At 40.6% G+C, this 21,763-nt stretch overlaps 2 protein-coding genes across 2 annotated transcripts in view; both read left to right on the top strand.

Annotated features, from left to right (window-relative positions):
- Positions 1 to 337: 337 nt before the first annotated feature.
- nipal3 (NIPA like domain containing 3) lies at positions 338 to 8,431 on the top strand. The gene is made up of 11 exons (XM_061062723.1): positions 338 to 568; positions 863 to 931; positions 2,427 to 2,598; positions 2,845 to 2,904; positions 3,252 to 3,397; positions 4,693 to 4,789; positions 4,932 to 5,067; positions 5,164 to 5,252; positions 5,444 to 5,507; positions 5,776 to 5,870; positions 6,459 to 8,431. Exons 1-11 carry the CDS (start codon positions 500 to 502, stop codon positions 6,644 to 6,646), a joined length of 1,185 nt encoding a protein of 394 aa, XP_060918706.1. The 5' UTR covers positions 338 to 499; the 3' UTR covers positions 6,647 to 8,431.
- Positions 8,432 to 10,627: 2,196 nt separating this feature from the next.
- rcan3 (regulator of calcineurin 3) overlaps positions 10,628 to 21,763 on the top strand; it is a 45,765-nt gene continuing 34,629 nt past the window's right edge. The window contains exons 1-2 of the mRNA XM_061063226.1: positions 10,628 to 10,787; positions 12,120 to 12,406. Coding sequence (XP_060919209.1) covers positions 12,191 to 12,406 — 216 coding nt within the window. The 5' untranslated portion in view covers positions 10,628 to 10,787; positions 12,120 to 12,190. The remainder of the gene's footprint in view (positions 10,788 to 12,119; positions 12,407 to 21,763) is intronic.

The following is a 21,763-nucleotide window of genomic DNA, read 5'->3' as shown; positions in this document are numbered from 1 at the left end:
CCCCACCCCACTGACTCAAATATCCATAACTAAGTGCAATATTCCACTGTATTTATTCAGCACCTGTCACTTTCAAGTTCATTGTATACTGTGTATTATATTAAATATAATTATTCAACTGTATTTCTTTATATTGCTAATTGTATATTTTGTATGTTTGTATTTAGTATTTTAATTGTTATATATATTTACTGATGTTAGGCATCTACATGTCTGCTCCAACAGTATTTCGTTGTACTTGTACAGCGGCAATAAATATATCTTACAGTATTATCGAACAAACTACGGTGACGTGACTCGAGCGTCCTGCGTCATGCGTCATGCGTCAAGGCGTAGCCTGAAGCAGGTGGAATCAAACCGGAAGTGTGATGCTCCTCGTCCTCAAAGATGGATCTTCCCTCAGTGTAGAGTGAGATAAACAAAAAGAAATGAGAGACAAACACGCAACGGCACAGCAAGAACATGAAATGTGTTATAATTGAACATCCGGGTACTAGTAATGATAGGTAAATTGTTCCTGAAGACGAGCAGAATGGATTTTAGCAGAGCCGACGGAGGCTCGTACACGGTGAGACACTTCACAAACACTACTTTAGTCTCCTTATACTTTCTATTTTCCTGTTATAAACCATTGTCCTGATGTTTTTATGTACTCTGAGGCTTTTCACGTCTGAGTCTGAGTCGTATCACAACAAAACTGTAAGAATAATAACATTAAAGTAAAGTAGGTTAACAGCTGAGTAAGGAAGTGGAAAACAAAAGCTAAAAACACGTCTTAGTTTCTCCGCGTCCAGAGTTCAGACTGTGTCATTATTATGCAATGTGTGCTAACTGAATCTCCTCTTCTTTGTTTTTCCTCAAGGATAATCTCATTGGGACTTTACTTGCTATTTTTGGGAATGTGCTCGTCAGCATCTCCTTAACTATTCAGGTAAAAGCCACAATAACATCCTGAAATGTGCTTCACTTGGTTCCAGGTGTGCAAGCTCTTAATTCTGGGTTTAAACTGTACGTGTTTGTATTTTTCCCTTCACTTTCTAAAGGCTATGTCCTAATAAGCATGCACTTTGTGTCAGCATGTTTTCAGGGTCCCTTCAATGGTCTAACCCCTTAAAAGCTAGGCAGTAGTGCACAATGATATCCTTCAATAGTCACTGAAACTATTCAGCCTTTATCATCTTGTTATATCAGTTTTTATCTTCTTTAATCCCCTCTGTATTGGCCCTCCTGTTTATAATATCATCATCATCATCAACTTTTATTATTAGACCATTTTAAAAGACATACAATACAAAAAATAGACAACACACATATACATTAGAATAAAAACATTAAAAGGCACTTGTACCCATAGGCGTAATTTATGGGGGGGATGGGTGGGTTGCAACCCACCCAATAATACAAACCAGCCGCCACAACCCACCCAATATGATATCATAATTATTGATAATGGATGTTAAGTATTATAAACACGACAATGTGGTAGATTTAGTGACGTTTGTCTGCGCCCCCTCCCGCTCTGAGATTTGGTTTTGCCCACCTCAGACCTGTGCGTCCCTCCCTCCTCTCTCTTTATATGTCCCTGGTCCCTCCCCTCCTGTCTCTCCCCGTGTATGTATGAAGCCAGCACGAGAGAAAAAGAAAGCCCAACCAACAATTTTAAGTTGTTGGTTGGGCAAAAGAATAAAAATATCTTCCCAACAGGAGGTACGCTACCTGTGGAAAACATGACAAAAAATGTCTGTAGCTCATGCAGCCTGTGTGTGTTTATGTTTATTTACTTGAGCAAATAAATGAAGTTTATGTTCGTAATATTATATATGTATATATATATATATATATATATATATATATAGTTAAAGATTTTCTCAGACCTGCTTCACAGGCGGAAATCTCAACCCCCCCATGTTCAACTCAAAGTTACACCCTTGCTTATACCAATGTCTCCAAAGGTATGACTGGTAGCGTACTGCACTATAACTTGGGTTCGACAGCAGCATTATAATTACATTCTTTGAGTCATTGAAGCAACCGATAAATCTGTACTTAAGGTTTCTCAATAAAGCTTGTAAGGTGTTAACTCCTGCATTCACAAATAGCTCACTTGCACTACTCCACCTTTTTAAGTAAGATCCTAAAACAATCATTGTAAGCAACCTGAAGTCTGTGCATACTTGATTTTTTTAACTTACCCCATAAGGGGGCAGAATACAGGGGAGTGCAATATGCTCTAAAGAGACGTATCTTTACATGATCAGAACACACACATATGAACACACTGTCTAAAGTTAGTAACAGTCCCTGCAGCTAAACCGTTGTGCTCGTGTGTTTGTTTTAGGCCTTCTTATTTTGTTTGCTTTGTGTGAGCGATGTTTGCTGTTGTGGCCTTTGTGTTTACTTTTAGTCTTTGTGTTGTTCCCTTGCAGAAACACAGCCATGTGACGTTAGCGGGAACCAAGGACCCACGTGCCTTCTACCGCACTAAAACCTGGTGGTGTGGTTTTGTATTCACCTGCCTCGGGGAGGGAGCCAACTTCGTCTCGTACGCCTTCGCTCCCCTCGCTCTTGTGGCGCCGCTTAACGCCGTTTCTGTTATAAGTGAGTGTTTGTTTTGTGCGCCGTTATGTTTTTGTAGCAGATGTTTGGAAATCAAGACGCGGCATAATCGTTGGTAGAAAGCTTGTAAAAACAAGATCACTGAAATTATTTTTTTTTTTTTAAAAAAGGGTATCGGCAATCATCACAAAATATATATAAATATATATATATATAATATATAAATAACAAAAAAAGAAAAGTTTGTATTAACACCGTCTGTTTTCGTGTCTGTTTTTTTCCCCCCAGCAAGCTCAATCTTGGGCCTCATTTTTCTACGTGAGAAATCGAAGCCGAGGGACTTTGCAAGTAAGTCCAGCGTATGGGAATGACCGAGGATGTAGTTGCAGAAGCACTGACTCATACATGCAAACAACATGGAGCTTATACCTTTTGTATTCAAATCTTTGACCAACCCTATCACACTTGACAAACTGCATACTAACCCTAACCCTTCAAATGCTGCAGCGTAATGACACTCAGAAGGTGTGTCCACATTTGGTTTAAAATAACATTTTCTAAAACCTCATAAAAGTGAAAATTAAATTCATATTTCTGTCCTATACAACATTTTCTTGCAGTTTTTTCATTATATCCTGTATCCTTCTTTCTTGCACTGACTTCTTTAAAACGATTCTGCTGTATGTTTTTATCAGGGCGCTACGGGCTTTCCTTCCTGGGCCTCATCCTGACCACAGGAGGAACTTACCTGTTTGTTGCATTCGGACCAAACTCCCATGAGAAGCTTCAAGCGGAGAACATCGTGAAGCACCTTGTGGGATGGCCTGTTCTCTTGTACCTGGTGAGATATTTTGATTTTGAAAAAAAAAGAACAAGGCACAAATACACAACCCCTCCTCACTCAGTCATTAGATTCAGAACATTTGACTAGAGATGGGACAGAGCTAATCCAATATCGGTATTTGGTCCGATATTGACGTAATTTACAGATCGGATATCGGTCTTTTGGCGCAGATCAAGAGTAATCGTTGGGCAAACATTCTCAGCTCGCTCAGTTTAGCTTTGAAGACATTTAGACTGAACTGCAGGAACAAGAAATATTTACTACAGCTTTGCGTAGCCTTACATATAAAACCAACAAGTTGGGTTAAAAATGATCGGAATCAGTATCGGTACATATGTATGGGAGTCGGATCAGAACTGGAAAAAAAGGGGGTCGGTGCATCTCCTCATTTGACCCAAGTGTGGCTGCAACATCTGAACACTTGACAATGTGTTGAAGAATATGAGATATAACTACATATCTTGAACAAAGTAATTCAGTAATCTGAGAGATGTTCTTTAACACCTTTAAGCCTACAAAACACAACCTTCTACTTCTATAGCAGGTGTTATTGTACAGTCCATTTATGTTCTGTAAAGGCAGCACATTTAACAAAAATACAGAAGTCCTTCGAGGCTGTAGAGTCGATAAGAAACTGTGCTGCTGTTCATTCAGTGTTGCTCTAATTGTAGCCACTGTTCCTCTTCTGCGGCTTATCTTCTGTATCTCGTCACCTTGTGTAATCACAGCAGACCTTCAACAGTTACAGTGATTACAAAGGCACCTGGAGACGTGAGTCATATAGGTGGAAAACTAATTATTATAATTGTCAACCGTAGTCCGGGGCTCGGGAACATTACCTTATTATTGTTTACAGACAGAAGCAAGAAGAAGCTCATTAGCTGCGCCCCTTAATTGCTGGTAAAACAGTCACAAGCGCTTCATTCTTATTTAAACTGGCAACGGGTAAAAAAAGAGACATAAGTACAGTATCTCAGGCAGTGGACAGTGTCGCTGGCAAAGTGGAATAATGATTATGGATCGAAATGTTACCCTGATTAAAATATAGTTCCTCATTGGGAGCTGAACAGTCTGCGGACCTTTCTCTTTCTCCTGCAGTTATAAAAAAAAAAAAATGTTGTCCTTCACCTGTATTCATTTTTCTTGCATATGGACACAGTAGTTTTCTCTTTTGGAAGTTTACTCTGAACCTCACACTGTAACTATCTCATCCTTGATCTGCACTGTGAATCAGCATAGAATATTTGACATATTTATACGGTGTTACTTGATGCTTTTCCCTTCATTCACAGCTCCTGGAGATCATCATGTTCTGCCTGCTCTTGTACTTCTACAAACAGCACCGTGCTAACTACGTCGTTGTTGTTCTCATGCTGGTCGCTCTTCTTGGTGAGTCTCAGTTTCCTACCATCTATAAAGTCAAGCTTTTACATTTACTATTAACATATACTGCCATGGTTTTCATGTTAAAAAAGCCTTATTCATATTATATTCTGATTGGTTCTGTGTGTTCTCTTCATTTGATTGACAGGCTCCATCACAGTCATCACAGTGAAGGCGGTGTCAGGCATGCTGGTTCTCTCGTCCGAGGGCACCATGCAGCTGGACTACCCGATCTTCAGTGTCATGTTCGTGTGCATGGTGGCTTCAGTGATCTTCCAGGCAAAGTGAGCGACAACAACAACACAAACACCTCCCTAAAAACAGATACGAGTTTGGTTAGCATGGTGTTCTAACTTTTTTTTTTTTTACGTCTTATTTAGTTTTCTGTCCCAAGCTTGCAAACTGCATGACTCCTGCCTGATTGCCAGCGTCAACTACATCCTCTCCACCGTGTTTGCAGTGGTAGCTGGTGAGTCATGGGATTCTTTTTTTTTTCTGCTGGTTTTAATTGTCTCTGGGTTGACAGATGTATTCAAACCAACAGCTGGGCACAATAGAAAAGCTCTGGAGTCTTATTAGCAGGCTGCTTTGCTTGTTGTACAACTTGTCTTCAGTCACAACATGGACGTCAGGAATAATGTCCTCTCTTCTCGTTCACAGGAGCTGTGTTCTACCTTGAGTTTAAGAATGAAGACATCCTTCACGTCTGCATGTATTTGTTGGGGTGAGCGAACAACCATCATCCACCTTTCTCACCAAAACATTTTGATACTGTGGGGAGAAGCACAGGTGAAACGCTGATATCCATTGAGCTGTGTTACAGTTTTAGAGTCCTGCAAATTCTGATTCTGTTTCACATGTCAAGTATAAAAAAGGGGCCTATAATGCCCTGTACTGTTCAGCGAATACCATTCACTTTTACACTCAGATGAGACATTTGGCAGTGAACTAACATAACATGTTTAAAGACTGATCTTTTTTTGTGTGCACAGAACTGCTTTCTGTTTCCTGGGGGTTTATCTCATCACCAAAAACAGGAAAAAGAGCAAGTCCTTTGAGCCATATGTCACTATGGATATGGCAAATGGTTTGTATATTTTATTTTTAAACACATTCTTAAAGGTCACATTTTAACCTCCCTTTTCAACCAGTGTAAATAAGTCTCAGATCTCCTCAAAAACATGTCTGTGAAGTTTCTTGTTCTAAATCCACTCTGATCCTGTATTTGATCATGCCTATACACCCCTCTAATTCAGATCTGCTCAGAACAGGCTGTTTCTGTGTCTGTACCTTTAAATGCAAATGAGCTGTGTCTGACCACGCCCCCTCTCTCTGGAAGGGAAAGGGTTGCTCTGGTTTTCTTGCAACATGCCTGATTGTTTAAAGTGAGAAGGCAGACTCAGAGGGCAGAACAAACACCTAGCTGTCGGAGTGTCACCCACCTGGGGGAGGGGCTACTGCCCTTTGTGATGTCATGAAGGGAAAATCTCCAAACGGCCTGTTTGAGCACACATTTTCAAAAATGTGGAGCTAATTAATTCTAATTCTAATTAGTAAACTTAGTAAAGTGTATTTAGCACAATATGTGACCTTTAAAATTGTTTCTGTTGATATTCTGACATTTTAGTTAAATACTTGAACCCTATCTCTCCTGTCTTGTCTTTTTCATCTTCAGGCGTGCCGGTCATTCATGACAAAGGTCTAGTCGTTCAGCCCGACTTCAACGGTTCCTTCTCTTACGGAGCGCTGGTCAACAACGACGGAGTGGCCCCCGCTGCCCTTCCTGTCAAACTGGAGCAACCACCAGTCAGATCCAGATCCCCTGATGGATCTCATGGCCACCCTGACCTAAAGACAGATTAAGCAAGAACATTTTTTCATTTTTATTCCATTTAACTGTCGACAACATTCAAGGACTTTGAAAGCTAAAGATCGGTATGTTCCGCACATGTACACAAGACACAACCTCCAGCCCCCAGTAGCTGGTGTCCACTGGGTGTTAATGATGTTCTCTGCCGGGCCTTACACTCCTCTTCACACTCATTCCTTCCTCTGAAATCTTGACACCAAAACACGGCCGTGAAAAGCATTCCTTTTTAAAGAAGATGTCAGCTGTATTCATTCAACAACAAAACAATATAGATTAGGGACTGGACGCTCAGACGGTCTGTCACATGGACTCAGAAATATGACAGCAGAGACGGGATCAGTGTTGTGCCTTTAAGCGCCCTGCTTTTACTCTTCAGATAGACGACTCATGATCGTGCATTTAAAGCAATTTTGTTCCAATTTCGCTCGTGATGGAAAATGATCGGATCCGTTCTTCCACTTTGGATTGTTGTTACACCTCAAAGTTCAGGTTAATACTGTATAAATGTTATATAATGTAGCTGTTTCTGAAGACTTGCCAATTAACGTCTTGACTTTTAAAGTATTATGTCTTAACGGGAGCAGATTTCACTCCACAATATCCTGCCTCTTCTTCTTCTTCTTCTTGGACTTTTTTGTATTACTGCTTTTTCCTGATGTGACCAAACAAGGGGTGCAATTACTCTAATTTATTCTAATTTATTTATACTCATCTGTGCCTTAAATGAAGCTGTGCACAGGATAAATCACTGTGATACACCAACCTGCGGAGGTGAGGGAAGCATCACTGAAGTAGTTCAGCTGTATTTGAAGGCAACTGTGATCTGTCACTGCCTACTGGATTAAAAAAGACCTGAAACCTTAAAGGGCACACTCACACTAGGCGCAGTTGTCCCGTGCCGTTCTTAAACACGATTGCCCCGCTGGCCTGCGCTCACACCGCTCCAGGACTAACCGGGCCTGAGCACGGTTACCTCTTGTACATAACGTCGTAATACAACACATGCATGGCTTTATGTTATTATGAAGTGTGCTTAGTTTACAAGACAGGCGGACTTCAGAGTATATGTTAAAAAAAGGGACTCGCAGTTGAGTCGGAGAACTCCACAGAGAATATGACAGCTACTTTACTGACTCTGTGGCTTATTCTAAGTCATGTTATTCAGATACAACCATTAAACTCCGGGATTTCTCAATAATGAAGGCTGTCCGCGTTGTGCACCCGTGCTTGTGCTCGTGCATGAACTGTATATCGTGCCGTTGCAAACCTCTTCCAAGCAGGCCAGGGCCGAGAAAGTGTACCGAGCTTGAGCACTCACACGAGCATGGTACAGATTGCCTAGTGTGAGTGCGCCCCTAAAAGCAAAGTTGATTACACTGTTGATAACTTAAAAACAAAGGAAGTGAACCGTTTCTGCATGTCGGCATTAACCATAAATGTTGCAACTACTCACATGAACACTGTAAGTATAAAAATCTACCTGTTAAAGTCTGTAGTGTATGTTTCTTTTTAATGGATTTTAAATACCTTTTTCTTCTTCTTTAACTTGATGCCTTTGAGTTTCTGCTGACAAATTCAGTAATTCTTTAAATATGTGTTTCACTTATCTGTAATCAAACATGGAGATCATGCAGCAATAATTAAAATATCTATCAAGCACCCTATGATTAAATACTCCATTGTGGTTTAATTTCTGTATAAATTAGTATGTATACACTCCTCCATATGAGACAATGTATTTCTGCAGTGTTAATAAAGCACAACGCCTTTTCTCAGTATTCAGTGCATACTCATCTTGGTCATATGGTGTGTGGTTAGTCATACGAGCTCATCGCTATTGTCATTGTTTAAACTATCTTCGGTCTGTCTTATTTAAAGTTCACATGTTATGTAAAATTCACTCTACTATGTTTTTCTTACACTAATGTGTCCCTAGTCTGTCTACAAACCCCCAAATCATGAGAAAAGTCCATCCTCTCTGACTTTTGTCTGCTCCATTTTCAGAAAATGTGTGCTCAAACAGGCCGTTTGGAGATTTTCCCTTCATGACATCACAAAGGGCAGTAACCCCTCCCCCAGGTGGGTGACACTCCCACAGCTAGGTGTTTGTTCTGCCCTCTGAGTCTGCCTTCTCACCGTAAACAATAGGACATGGAGCGAGAAAGTTCAAACCACCATATTCTTTCAAGAGAGGGGGCGTGGTCAGACACAGCTCATTTACATATTTAAAGGTACAGACACAGAAACAGTCTGTTCTGAGCAGGGCTGAAATAGAGGGGTTTATAGACATGATCAAATACAGGATCAGAGTGGATTTAGAACAAGACACTTCACACACATTTTTTTTTAGCTCTGAGACTTATTTAAACTGGTTAAAAAGGAGGATGATATTTGACCTTTAACCTGCCGTCTAATAGAACAACTTTTTAATCAATTCACAGGTGTCTCTAAAGTCTGACGTGTACATTATTTGTCATTTTGTGTCATAAAATGAACTTGAATTAGTGCTGGTGTACGTGTCGTACCTCTTAAAATTAATGAATAGAAGTAGTTTTTATTTACTTTGTTAAAATGTCTCATCACGATTCCCTTTTGTTCCCATTTTTTTCAAACATCTTGGGCCTTGTGCTTCTTGACTTTGATGAGCCAAATGCACAAGTTAGTGTACTTACTTAAAGGCTGTACTCAGTTTTATATATTGTTTATTCCAGGTAAATATTTGTTCAGAATTTCTCCACTCAACAAATTATATAAAGTAAATAAAACCAGCTTCACCATAGCCAACGACATTAGCACTGGAGTGCCACCATCACTCATTTAAATATGTAATAGTCTGTCAGTCACAGTTAACCTGTATAACAACCCCACTTATTCCTGTAAGGTTTAACTGATAGTCATTTGGTTTGTACCTTTACCAAGCAAGATGTTGAATGCAGGAATTAAACCTGATTTAAACATCAATGTATTTGAACTATGACTAATTCTAAGTAAAGGGTCTGGTTGCTTCATCGCCCACTACATACCACAACACTATATGAAAAACTAGTAATGGTGATGACAACAATGTGGGATCCCACAGGTAGGTGTATTCATTTAATAGTCATATAGCATTTAACTTATTTGCGATAAGTGTGGAGTCGTGTTGCTCACAATCTTGGATTCAATTTGATTCCTAAAAATCAATTTGACCTACTTCTCTTTATTTCTCTGTTGCCTCATGATGTTTGAAAATTAACAATTGAAATGATTTATTTATATTTATAAGGCTATACATAATCTGCTTCCATCATGCTTGTCCAACTGTGTTCATGTGAAAAGTTCTGGAAGCCGCATCCTTCGCTCTGCAACCAAACTTATTTTTGTCGTAACGTCCTCAAAGTGTGTCTTGAAACAGGTTTCAGCAGTTTCAGGTATGCGCTGCTCCTGCGGCCTTGAATCTCCTGCAGGATGATCTATCTGTGTCTTGGGGAGCCTGTCTCTTTAAATCTTTTTTAAGGTAGATTGAAGGTGTTGGAGGACGATGCTTCAGGTTGTAGATGCTTTGAATAATGGCTTTTCTGCTCTGTGACTCAATATATGCTGATCTGTGTCTTTAAGTGTTCTGTGAGTTTAATGTCTGTTACATGTTTAGTGTGCTGCTGCCCTTCATGGCTAGGGCACACAGAATTATGTCTGCAACAGGTGAATTGAAAATATATTATCTGAAAATAAGACTCAGCAGGTTATGTTACACAGTGTGTAAAACAGACGGGATGATATGTGTCTCTTTGTCCTTGTGACATTTAAACCCAGTTTAACATCAGCAGAGCCCTTGTGGTACTTCACTGCTCGGTCGCCACCACACATGAAGCTCAGCATCCCTCCCCTTGCTGCAGCCTGATTGGTCGCTTCGAGCCCCCTGCTGGCATCTCATTGGTCTCACCTGCGGGTCCTGACGATGGAGTAGGCTGCATCAAAAACAGTGTCCAATAATCCAGTCAAAAAAACAAACACCGAGCAGCGGAGACATCTGGCAACAAATTATCAGAGCATTTCCAAAACTGATTATTTCAAGTGTCACCAGAATGTCATGCTTTTTTTTTTTTTGATCGTTTGAAATGAGTAGTCCAGGCCACTTTCACTGACAGAAGTGCGGTAAGTAACAAGACAAGAATTTCGCTTTAGAACCGAGAACAAATGAAATAAAAGGAAAATTAAACGAGTAACATCGTCTGTATGCATCAGTCGCTGCTTAATTCTGTCCGAATATCTCATTAATGAAGCTTAAAAACAGCAGTAAAGCTCTGGAAAACAAAGTGTTTTTCTGTCACTTCTATGATAACCACGGTAACATGGTGATGTTATTGATGTCTCTGTCTTCCCCTGCTTTACTTGAACATTATTCTTCAGGGGTTAAACTACATAAGGATACACTTTTATGTTTTTAATCAATATCCTGGCTGTTTTTTTAAAATACATATTTAAGATAAGGGTTATTTTCGTTTGGCCTTTGGATTAAAAATATGGACGATAAGTGTCGTTTCCTTAAATCGTCCACTAGATGTCACTCTATTCTAAAAAACAACACCATTTAAGTTTCAATTAGAGAGACAGGCATTGCCTCTGCTTAATAATCCTTTTCTTTTCTAAGGTCACAGTTCAATATTTTCCTGTCTTTTCAGTCCTTACAATAGGCCTAGCTCTAAGCCAGGGGTGGGCCACATGTGGCCCCCATCAACCCTCAACGTGGCCCTAAAGTCAATTTTTACATATCAATTAATTGGAAACATGAAGAAAACATGACAAAAGCTGCCATGGAATCATGAAAACCAGAAATATATCCATAATAATCTTTGATCACTGGTATATGTTGAGTTGAAATTGAGACATAATTGATTGGTTTTTTTTCTATTCTACAATTTGGTCGACTTGGCAGTGAGAATTAAATGGATGTGGCCCTTGCTGTGACCAGAGTTGCCCATCCCTGCTCTAAGCTAACTCTGGTACAATGCATCAAATGGCAACCTGAATGTGTAATATTGTACATAATAACATTAAATAAATAAATGTAAAAGTGAGCAATTCATGTTGATTTTGAGCTGAATATGCATTTTGTTGCCTATATTTGGATGTTGGTTGCAAAAATATATTTTGAAAGTTAGCCTCACAGTTTTGATAGCGCGCCTTAAATATAACTACAGATGCAAGATGAGTTAAAATATAGTTCTGTGAACACTTTGGACTGAGAGCTGCCTTAAATCCTTGCTCCTGTCCCTCTGTCTCCTCCCTTTTCTTTTCCTTTATCTGACGCTCTGTGTAACATCATTACTAACACTTTAATGTAACCTTATCTCTTTCGCCCACCAGTGTCTCAAGATCATATCATTCTCTGCTCACTTTTCCACAATATCCGGTCCGTATTGCACCTTATAAATATACACCTTATCTCCTCACCACCCCCACTCTCGTAATCTTCCTTCTCTTCAGTTTCCAGCGTAAGTGGTCCCCCCCCCCCCCCCCAACCTGCCAGTCCCGCTGCCTCCTTAAAGGCTTTCGGCATGCTGCGAGAGAGCTCCAAGGCGTGGAGCAACGGCTCTGAGGCCTACAGCAGCGACCCGGAGGAAGATGAGGACGAGGAGGAGGAAGAGGAGATGGTGTTTGGAGAGACCGACCAGGAAAGCATGGCGGAGGAAATGATGGATCTGAGTGACCTCCCGACTGCGCTGTTTGCGTGCAGCGTCCACAAAGCCGTGTTTGAGGAGGACGTTCATAAGGTGAGCGGACTCTCTCTCTCTCTGGGTTAAGGGTGGCGTGGGTTTGCTGGGTTGATGGTTAAGTGCGTAAATAGTTGAGTCATCCGGCAGAAAGTTTCAGCACGGGTCAAAATTCTGATCCGCAGAAGAATGGTGATGATGCTATCGACATCTTTTGCTCCTGAATGTCGAAATCCACTTCCTGTGGATTCTTAAAGTACAGAGGCACACCCACATTTACACACTTGAGCCGTGCAGTTTGAGGCAGGTTTAAGAAGGGTTAGACAAAATGTATAGACACCACTTTATATTGTTATCCTGATTTGTATGATACAATAAATCACAAGTTACCCTGCGAAACCCACCCAAGTTATGAAGTCACTTCAGGGTTAACCGAGAGTTTCCAGTACTGAAGGCGGTTCACTTCTTTCCGTTATTTAAATGAACACCGCACAACTTGTTTCCTATTTGATTTTTTTCAAATGAAAAGAGTCCCTTCTGCTTTACTGATAACAGACTGATAACAACACTGCAGCCTCACAGTTGTTTGGCTCCAATAGTCGCCTTGACAACAAGGGGGCAGTGGTGATTCTGGAGTCTGGGTAAAAAAAACTTCACAGGGGGAGGGGCCTCTCCGACCAGCGTTCATCACTTTAGGTAGTAAATGATCTGACACCAACAAAAAAAACAGCGAAAATGTGAACATTTTTGAATTAGTATGATTTTCAAAACATGAATGTAAAGAGCATTTTAAATTTCAAAACATGAATATGAAGAATGATAGAAAGGTCAAAGTTCAAACATCATGATGTAATGCTACCGGAAATTACGAGTGGGTTCTGTTGGATGGGGCGCTTTAGGAAGGTTTCCTACTGTCTGTTCAAACTTTGCACATTTTGAGCCACTGCTGTGGTTTTAAGTTTGTCAGCCCTCAGAGGGGGCCCCCTACAGGTCTGGGCGCCCATAGCAGTTGCCTGCCTTGCATGTTGAACAGTAGCGCCTCTGCTCAGGGGTTGCAGCTGAACGACTCAAACACCATAATAAAGCATCTCAGCAACAAATAAAGTCATTATGGTCGGACCTATCATGCTCTAATGATGGACCTGTAGTGATATTAAAAGTCCTCATTTGTGGATTCACACAATCTGTCATTTTTCTTGACATCTGTCTTTCCTGCTTTTTTCCTCTGCAGCTGTGAAACGTATAATCTGGATTAAATGTCAACTCCTTCAGAATCTGCTGCTGTATTTACAGTAGAATAATTCATGCTAACAATTGGTCGTATGCTGATTCTGTAGTTCCACTCCCAGACAGATATGTTAACTGATCTTGAACAGGCTTTGTTGTGCAGTCCTCTGGTGCTGTGAGGCATTTGCTGTGAATATACATTTTTTATACAGTATGTCTTTCTTACATCATGGCCTCATGCGGTGTGTTAGTCATGCCTTCCTATGCTTTACAGAGGTCGCCTCATTCAGCCCACATACACAGAAAATATTGCAGACTTCAAATATACCTTACACACCTTACTGTTTAGATCCTTTTGAGTGTGTAGACTCTGTGTGACGGCTTCTCTGCACAGGAATATTTGGGATCAGTGGGTAGGAGGACGATATAAAGCGAATACTTTTAATTTTCTGCCCCTCTAATCCAATTATGCCATCCCTCCATCCCTCCATCCCTCCAGCTGGCATGCCTAACATCTCTCTCTCTCTCTCCCTCTCTCTGTTTTTTTGTCTTCTATTCTCTGTTGAGTCTATCCATCCAGTTCTAATCTTTGTTTCTAAAAGCTATCCACTCGATCCTCTATTTTTCTTCTCTCCTCTCCTCTCCCTGATCACTTGTTTATCCTCCTTTAATTCAAGGTTTAAGTTTTCTTTATTTATCCCCTCTATGTGCATATATGCAAAGCAGAAAGCAGGCTAAATCTGGCGCACACACAAAATCCCTTTAAATGAATCACTCCTGCTTTGTGCGCTTGCTGTTTGTACATTTGTTGCTCCTAGAGGGAGAGTCTGCCCCCCTCCTCCTCCTCCTCCTCCTCCACGCCTCCCTCCCTTCTTTTTTTTTTTTTGCCTCCTCACTTCATTACAATTCGGCTTTTAAGTGGAAATGCCACCCACACACCCTTCGGTCAGAGCTTGTCAATAGATAGTTCTCCATAGGGCTCAATTAAACAGGCTGCGCTAAAAATAGAACTTCTGACATTTATTTAATCTTTAAAAAAAAAAAAACGAGGACAGGAAGGGATGAGGTATGAAATAAGACACAGGTTGAATGAAGACTTTATGAGGTTGCTTTTTGATTGTAGCGTTGCTGTTTTATTCAGCACATACACACATGCTTACCCTACTTATTGTCTGCATCCTCATTGAAGAAGCAGGGACATGACAACCTACATTTTAGTGTCTTTAGGCTCTTAACCCGCCCCCCCCCCCCCCCCCCCCCTCCCAGCAGCAATATTACCTTCTGTTTGTGTTCTCTAAGACCTGCAGGAGGACAGAGTGTTTCTGTACTTACACTGTGTTCTTAAATAGGGAGATATGAACAAAGAGCTACATGCGCCCTTGTGTTTATAAGAAGCTCTTAGCAAGACGTAAAAGCATTTTCCTTTCCTCTGCATTAGTGAAAAAAGCAAGTACAAATGTAGAAGCACGTTTTCCTTCTTCTTTTCTGCAGCGTTTGCTCTCCTAACCAGCTTTAAGATTTAAAAAAATAAAAATAGAGAAGCCGCAGCAATGCTACATGGTTCTGTAGAAAAGTTCAGCTGAGGTCTGGTCAGAAAACAAAAAACAGCTTTACACTGAAATGATTATGTTTATTATTCATTGCTAATTAAAACTTATTGTTCAGCGTATGAAGAGGCGTGTTGATGATGATGCGGCACCATCGGAGTGTTGGACAGCATCAGCAGCACGCAGCTGCAGAAAATTGTTTGAAATTAAACCATGATGAGAAGCTTTAGTTTTTGACGTGAGCATTGCACCTCAATCGGTGCATTTACATTTCTCTCTCTCTCTCTCTCTCTCTCTCTTTCTCTCTCTCTCTCTCTTGCTCGCTACACTCTCCTGCGTCTTGATAACATGCCTCACAGGAGGCTCACCTGTTGTAATAATATAGAGTCGCAAGTAAAGTGGTCGAGGTAGTGTATCCTCCTCCCACAGCACTTCTCTTAAACTTACATTTACTCTTCTATACATTTTAGTGTTACAGGTGAAATACTAGGTACTTTCATTGCATGCATTACAGGAAAGCATTTCAACAGACACACACTATTGACCTGCTAAACGTTCCTCTGATATACCATTTGGATACCATGTGGTCATGTGGTCATGTGGTCATGGTTTCATAGACTGTGCGCATCAATTTGCATGTGGAGTCCGTGCACACAGTTTGCAAATCTGTGCGCCCAGTTGTCATTTTCTGTGCAGCATATCAGTCCTTTCTCTCTCTTGTGCGCACGGCAATTTTCTGAATAAATCAAAACTGGTCTGGATTTATAGTTGGGCCCGCCCAGGTATCGTTCAATGTGATACAATAAACCCATGAGCTACTGACACGACATGCCTTTTCCTAACCAGGCTGTAAATATAATAACTTGCTATGCTATCAAACTGACATTTAATGTGTCGTGTTAATGGGACTTCTGGAGCTTTTAGCGCCTCAAGTGGACTCTCAAGGGACTGCAGTTTTTGCACCCCATTCACTTCATTTTTCAACATTGGAAGTTGCCGCTGTGGAGCTGTGGATAACACATTTAAAAGACAACTTACTCACATAATAGAGACATCAGTATTTTGTTGTTGTTGTAATTTTAGTCTGTTTCATAAACAGCTAAACTTTCCTTATCGGAGCTTTAATTTTACTCCATGTTCACATGCTTGTTAGGTTAATCGGTGACTCTAAAAGTGCCCGTAGGTGTGAATGTGAGTGTGGCTGGTTGTCCGTCTCTGAATGTCAACCCTGTGATTGTTTAGCAAACAGTCCAGGGTGTACCCCGCCTCTCTCCAAATGACAGCTTGGATCAGCTCCAGCACCCTGAAAGGGAATAACGGCAAAGATAATGGATGGATGGATGGACAAAATAAACATGTTCTGAACAGACACATAACACAAATATGAAGAAGGCAAGTGTTTACATTTCGGAATATAAAGAGCCATTAAACACTCAACTCTCAAACCAGCACTAGGCATGATTGAAGATGTGAATGGTTGCCACACTGTCTTACAATCATTGACTGTATTTATGAGAAGTGAACACAGCAGCAGCAAGTGCGGAATCTAATTCTGACATGATTCATTATCTGCAACACCCCCAGAAAACAAGTGTGTGAAAGGAGTGATGGCTGAGGAGACAAGAGGGGTGAGTAGGCAAAGTAAGGAGGCAAAGTGCTTGTCAGGAGTGAGGTCAGAGAGGACATTATATGTCGTCCCTGATAGTGCCCGGTGTATATCAGGCCTAATCAGCGCAGAGCAAAGCTTTCATCTGCTGCTCCGGCTGCTGTCAACCCGAGCTCCCCTCAATCCATAACCAGTGCAATCAAGCAAGCGCCGGCTGCACGCTTTATACCACACACACAAACGAAATGTCTTTAAGATGCTGTTCTGTGTTAAAGGATGAGAACAAAGATGTTAGTGTGAACGTGCAAACAATGTAGTTTGAAGATGGTTGCCGACCACTCAAAAAAAATTGAAGTTAACTCAGTTTCAGTTTCTTTCATTTAATCTGTTTGGTGTTAACATTTCCAAATGTAGTGTTTCAGTTCACCCTCGTGTTTTCTAGCCCCAGCATGCAACTGGTGCACGCTAAAATGCACAAATAACAAACTGCAATATATTTGTGCATCACCAAATTGCAGACAGACAATGAAGTAACTACCAGTGAACTCAGTGGATTCATTGTTGGCTAAATTGCACACTGTACTGTACTTAGACAAGCAGGGGAATATTGAGTTCACATTTGTGGGTTGGCCATAAAAATGACTTTAAGAGTTCATATTATTCTGTCGTCTCAATATTCAATAAGCATTTGTTTGTTTGCATGATCAACACAACAACTTTACAAAATAAACACAAGCAATGCAATGTACCTCTAAATAAACAAAAAGGAAAATGCAACTCGTACAATGCTAACAGCACCAATCATGTCCCTGTTGTTTGAAAATGTACAGTATGGATGCCAGAAAGAAACCTAATACTTTAAAAAAAAACACACTTATTTGGAGCTGTATCTTTTTTTGCAATCATTACAACTACATAAATAAGTGGAATAAACACTTTGCAAACATCTGAATTTCTCGGAATGAAAACCAAGCACTGATTCTCACTCAGGCCTCAATGTGATGATGGTCATGCACTCATCATTTTGATGCAGTCAGATGAAGCTAATGTTAGCAATCAGCTACCCTCAGACTCATTGTGGTCAATGTAGTGATGAAAAAAAAAATGAATTTTGTATTTATTTTCTATTCAGAAGGAACGTGTTGCAAACTATGAGTTATAGCTAATTTACATTCTTACATTTTTTATTTATGTATGCACTACATCTCACTATCTCAATAGTTAACAAAGTTATTGCACATTGCCCAATTTTTTATGCCTAACAAGCATATATTGTGATAACATTTTTTTATATATGTAAGCACATTTAACCTAATCTGTATCTACTAGATCCATTTTCATAATGTCTCATCTTTCCTTTAATATCCTTAAAAACATTTTCCAAACTTTTGTGCCAGCAGTGCATTAGCAGTGTGATAAGCCGGTGATAAGTGTAAGTATGTGGAAAGTTGAACTACTTTGGCTGATGCAGCTGTCCTACTTCATTCTGATGTGTTTGCTAGTGTGACTCATATTGGTCGATAAAGTAAGACGAGCCGAGCTCAGAGTGGAGCGATGAAGCACATCAGAGGACTAAAGACGGCGTGATAGAGGATGTGAAAAGTGTTTTATGTACACACAGTGAGCACTGTGTAAGTACAGTGTAGCGTGCATGCGCGTGTTAGAGATATGTTTGCATGTGTCAGACGACGGTCTATTTTTGGCCGATGATCCCTGCGGTGCTGAACGTGAGGGAGCGGGTGCTTGGCGGGCTGAAGGTCAGACATGATGCAGTGCAGAGTGAGCGAGTGCCGCCGGGCTCCGGCTCCTGCTGCGGCCTGGATATTAATCTGGTACACTGACCCACGTTGTCTCAGCGACCTGGTGCGCTATTTTTCGCTGTTGTGTATCAAACTGAAGAGAGCGAAAAAAAATGTAAGAGGAGCAGACAACAGTGGAAAGAAGTGTTTGGTTAAATTGAGCAGTTTTGGTTCTTAGGGCGGTGAAATGTGTTGTGACAAGATGACAGTGTGTTTTTCTTTTGCAGTGACAGTTCCATTTCTGTCGGTGAAACGACATTACTCCCTGCATTTTGATGGGATTTTTAAGTTGAAGTCAGCGACTAGATTGTGTAGTAAAGTCTGAGCTTTAAGAATGCAAGGTGAACTTTTCAACCATACTTTGCTTAGTGTGTGAACAAATGCATCATATTTGCTTTTTTGTATATTTTACGCTGAATAACCGTCATGTTCATTTTCTGCAGAGATTCAAAGACGGTGGTTGTGACTGTGTAGAAGTCGACTATTCTGTAAGTTAAACAGTGGGTGGAGAAGGTATGTTTGGTTCATGTTTAATGCCCTGCATACCTATAGTGAAGCCAAGCACTAGACAAAATTATTCAGGCTAATTATGTGTCTTCACTGGGCCGTTATATACAGAGTGTGTTTGATTGACATCTCCCTCTGTGCTGTTATACTGTTTGGGACGGAGCAAATTACACCCCAATAATTAGGTGTGCCAGACAGATCCTGTTTCCACTTCCTTTCAATTCAATATGCAAAATAGCCTGGCTGTATGCCACTTCTGCCATCTTGAGTTGACAGCACTGTGCGGCACATTAGCAAAAATGCCATGTGAGCCCACCACGTTGTAAACGACGAGAAAGAGATTCAACGATGTAGCTGCGGAGCCAGATGAAGCCTGAACTCGATCGCTAATCATCCTCTTTAATTCAAAGAAGTCTTGATTCGGTTATTTCTCCTGATCCACTTTTTTAAGATTTTAGTTGAACCTGTCTTTAGGTCCTGACAGAAATTAATAACTCATGAGCTCTGAAAAAGGAACGAAGAAAATCTGTCATCTGTATCAGTTTGTAAACCTGTAAAAACTTAAACCAATGTCTGCCACGAGGTACCAATCTGATGAACCAATCAGATGCCTCCCTGTCTCCCTGCTCGTTCTCTACCCCGTGTGCACTACTGTGAGTTTGTCATTGGCCGTTGTGAGTAGTTAAAAAGTCGTTTTTTTACATGTATTATGGTAAAGTTTAGTGTTTACTCACCGCTGAATGAGACATGAGACGACATAGTTTCTACAGCGATGAGCTGAGGTCCGCTTCTGGAGCAACGGCGCCTGTGCTTGTAAGTGAGGGGGCGTGGCTTCTGAGGGAGCACAGAGGGGAGGGGGTGGGCGTAGACGGCGCACTGAGGGAATGCTACTTTCAAAATCATGCTACGATTCTTACGATTCTTACGATTCTCACGATTCCCCGCCAGCCTGGACCTCATCTTTTGTTATTGTTTTGATTGCGAGCCCCCTGGTGGCTGAATTTACATACTGAGCCTTTAAAAGAGGCAATATTGTGTTTTTTTTTTAATCTAATTTGTTCTTAAATCTTCTGTAACAGTTTCTCGTGTTGAAGAAACACTTGTTGAACAATCAAGTCAACATTAACTACATAAGAATTATTATTATTATTATTATATATAAGTATTAGTGCTACATTTTGCGAGCTTTAGTTGCTCAAATGCGAGGATCCTTTCGAATTTTGATATCTTCAAAAAGTTTGCAAGTTTAGAAAACTCAACTTTGCTTCTCATAAATTGTAATAAGCCGTTCATAAGGCAGCTGTGGCTCTGTGGTAGACTCGATAATTTCTCAATTGGAAGGTCGGGGGTTCGATCCCCAGCTCCTGCAGCTTCATGTCCGATGTGTCCTTTGGTAGGATACTTAACCCAAAGTTGCTCCCGCTGCTTCGTTGGCGGCGTATAAATGTGTGTGAATGGGATTAGTTACCCCTAACTAATGGTCATGTTACAGTACATCAGTGTGTGAATGTGTAGGTGTTGGTTTTCTGTGCTCTGGAGACACATCAATGTTGTCTTTGTAATTAAAAAAAAATGTCCTCACACATTTAATGAAATCCACTTACATAACTCCAATGTGCCACATTGCTCCCTCTATACCTCAAAACATCTATTAAAAGATGAAGATACTTGTGTTCTCATCATGATAAAATAACTGCTTTTCTTCTTCTACCATTCGTGCTTGAGGGAAATACATGTTTCCTTTTTTGATATAATTAGGATTTGTTTTGGTTACAGTTGCTTTTTAAAGAGACGTTTCATCTTGTCCCGCTGTCGCCCACCGTACGGGCTGATTATGAAACTGTAAGATTTAGGTTGCTATCTAAGCCGCCGTGATATTTGTTCTCAGCCGTGCCGCTCTGATTCTATTTAAATCAAGATTATTTTCTGGTTCAATCGGTCTAAAAAAAGAAACACGTCTAAGGACAGATAGCAGTTCGGAATGAATCAACAGAAAAATGATCTCTTGTTTGGCTGATGCCGAGTATAGATGCAATCACACACAGTCTAACAATCTGCTGCAGATGCTTGTTGTCATGAATATGTGGAAATGAACCCACAGGAAGCAAAAGGTTTTAAACACAAGAAGAATTGATTAAACTACGAGTATTCATGAGAGGCGTTTTCTGATGTGTTTTTCTGTCCGTCCATGTTTTCTATGTACTTTAAAAACATATTATTCAAAGTACAGTTTCCTTTTCTCCATTTCTGCCCGTTACTCCTGTCTTTTCTACCTCTCTGTTTACGTGCAGAACCTGACTAGACGTCTTAATGCTTTAGTCCGACCAGCCGCTCCCCTGCGAGTCTGCTTCTTGGAGTTGTTTATGAGGAGAGAGGTGTGGAGAGCGGCATTCAGATCAATATCTGCCTGTTGTCATTTACAGAAAAGAACTATTGACGTCCTTTTATTGTTGATGTTTTCTGCCAGCACTTGTTTGTCACTGTTGTAACTTTGCTGGGGAAAGGAAATACAATTTTGTGTGTGTGTGTGTGTGTGTGTGTAACGCTCCCAATTTCAATTTGCGTCACTTTGGCGTCACACTTATTCATTCTTCATATATTTCATTGTGTTCATTTCCCCATGGGTGCTTTTCCTCCCTGTCGTTTAAGGCCGTGTCTCTGTGTGTCTTAGCGCGTCTATTATGTTTATTATTGTCAGTCGATATACCCACATACACACACATGTCTTCTG

The sequence above is a fragment of the Labrus mixtus genome, chromosome 18, assembly GCF_963584025.1.
Source record: "Labrus mixtus chromosome 18, fLabMix1.1, whole genome shotgun sequence".
Classification (NCBI taxonomy): domain Eukaryota; kingdom Metazoa; phylum Chordata; class Actinopteri; order Labriformes; family Labridae; genus Labrus; species Labrus mixtus.
The sequence above is the reverse complement of the archived record's forward strand: the minus strand, read 5'-3'. Positions and strand labels throughout refer to the sequence as shown.

Coding starts and splice junctions, on each gene's coding strand:
- nipal3 (XM_061062723.1), top strand. CDS start 500: ATGATAGGTAAATTGTTCCTGAAGACGAGCAGAATGGATTTTAGCAGA. Junction 3,398..4,692: donor GGCCTGTTCTCTTGTACCTG/GTGAGATATTTT, acceptor CTTCATTCACAG/CTCCTGGAGATCATCATGTT. Junction 5,871..6,458: donor CACTATGGATATGGCAAATG/GTTTGTATATTT, acceptor TTTCATCTTCAG/GCGTGCCGGTCATTCATGAC.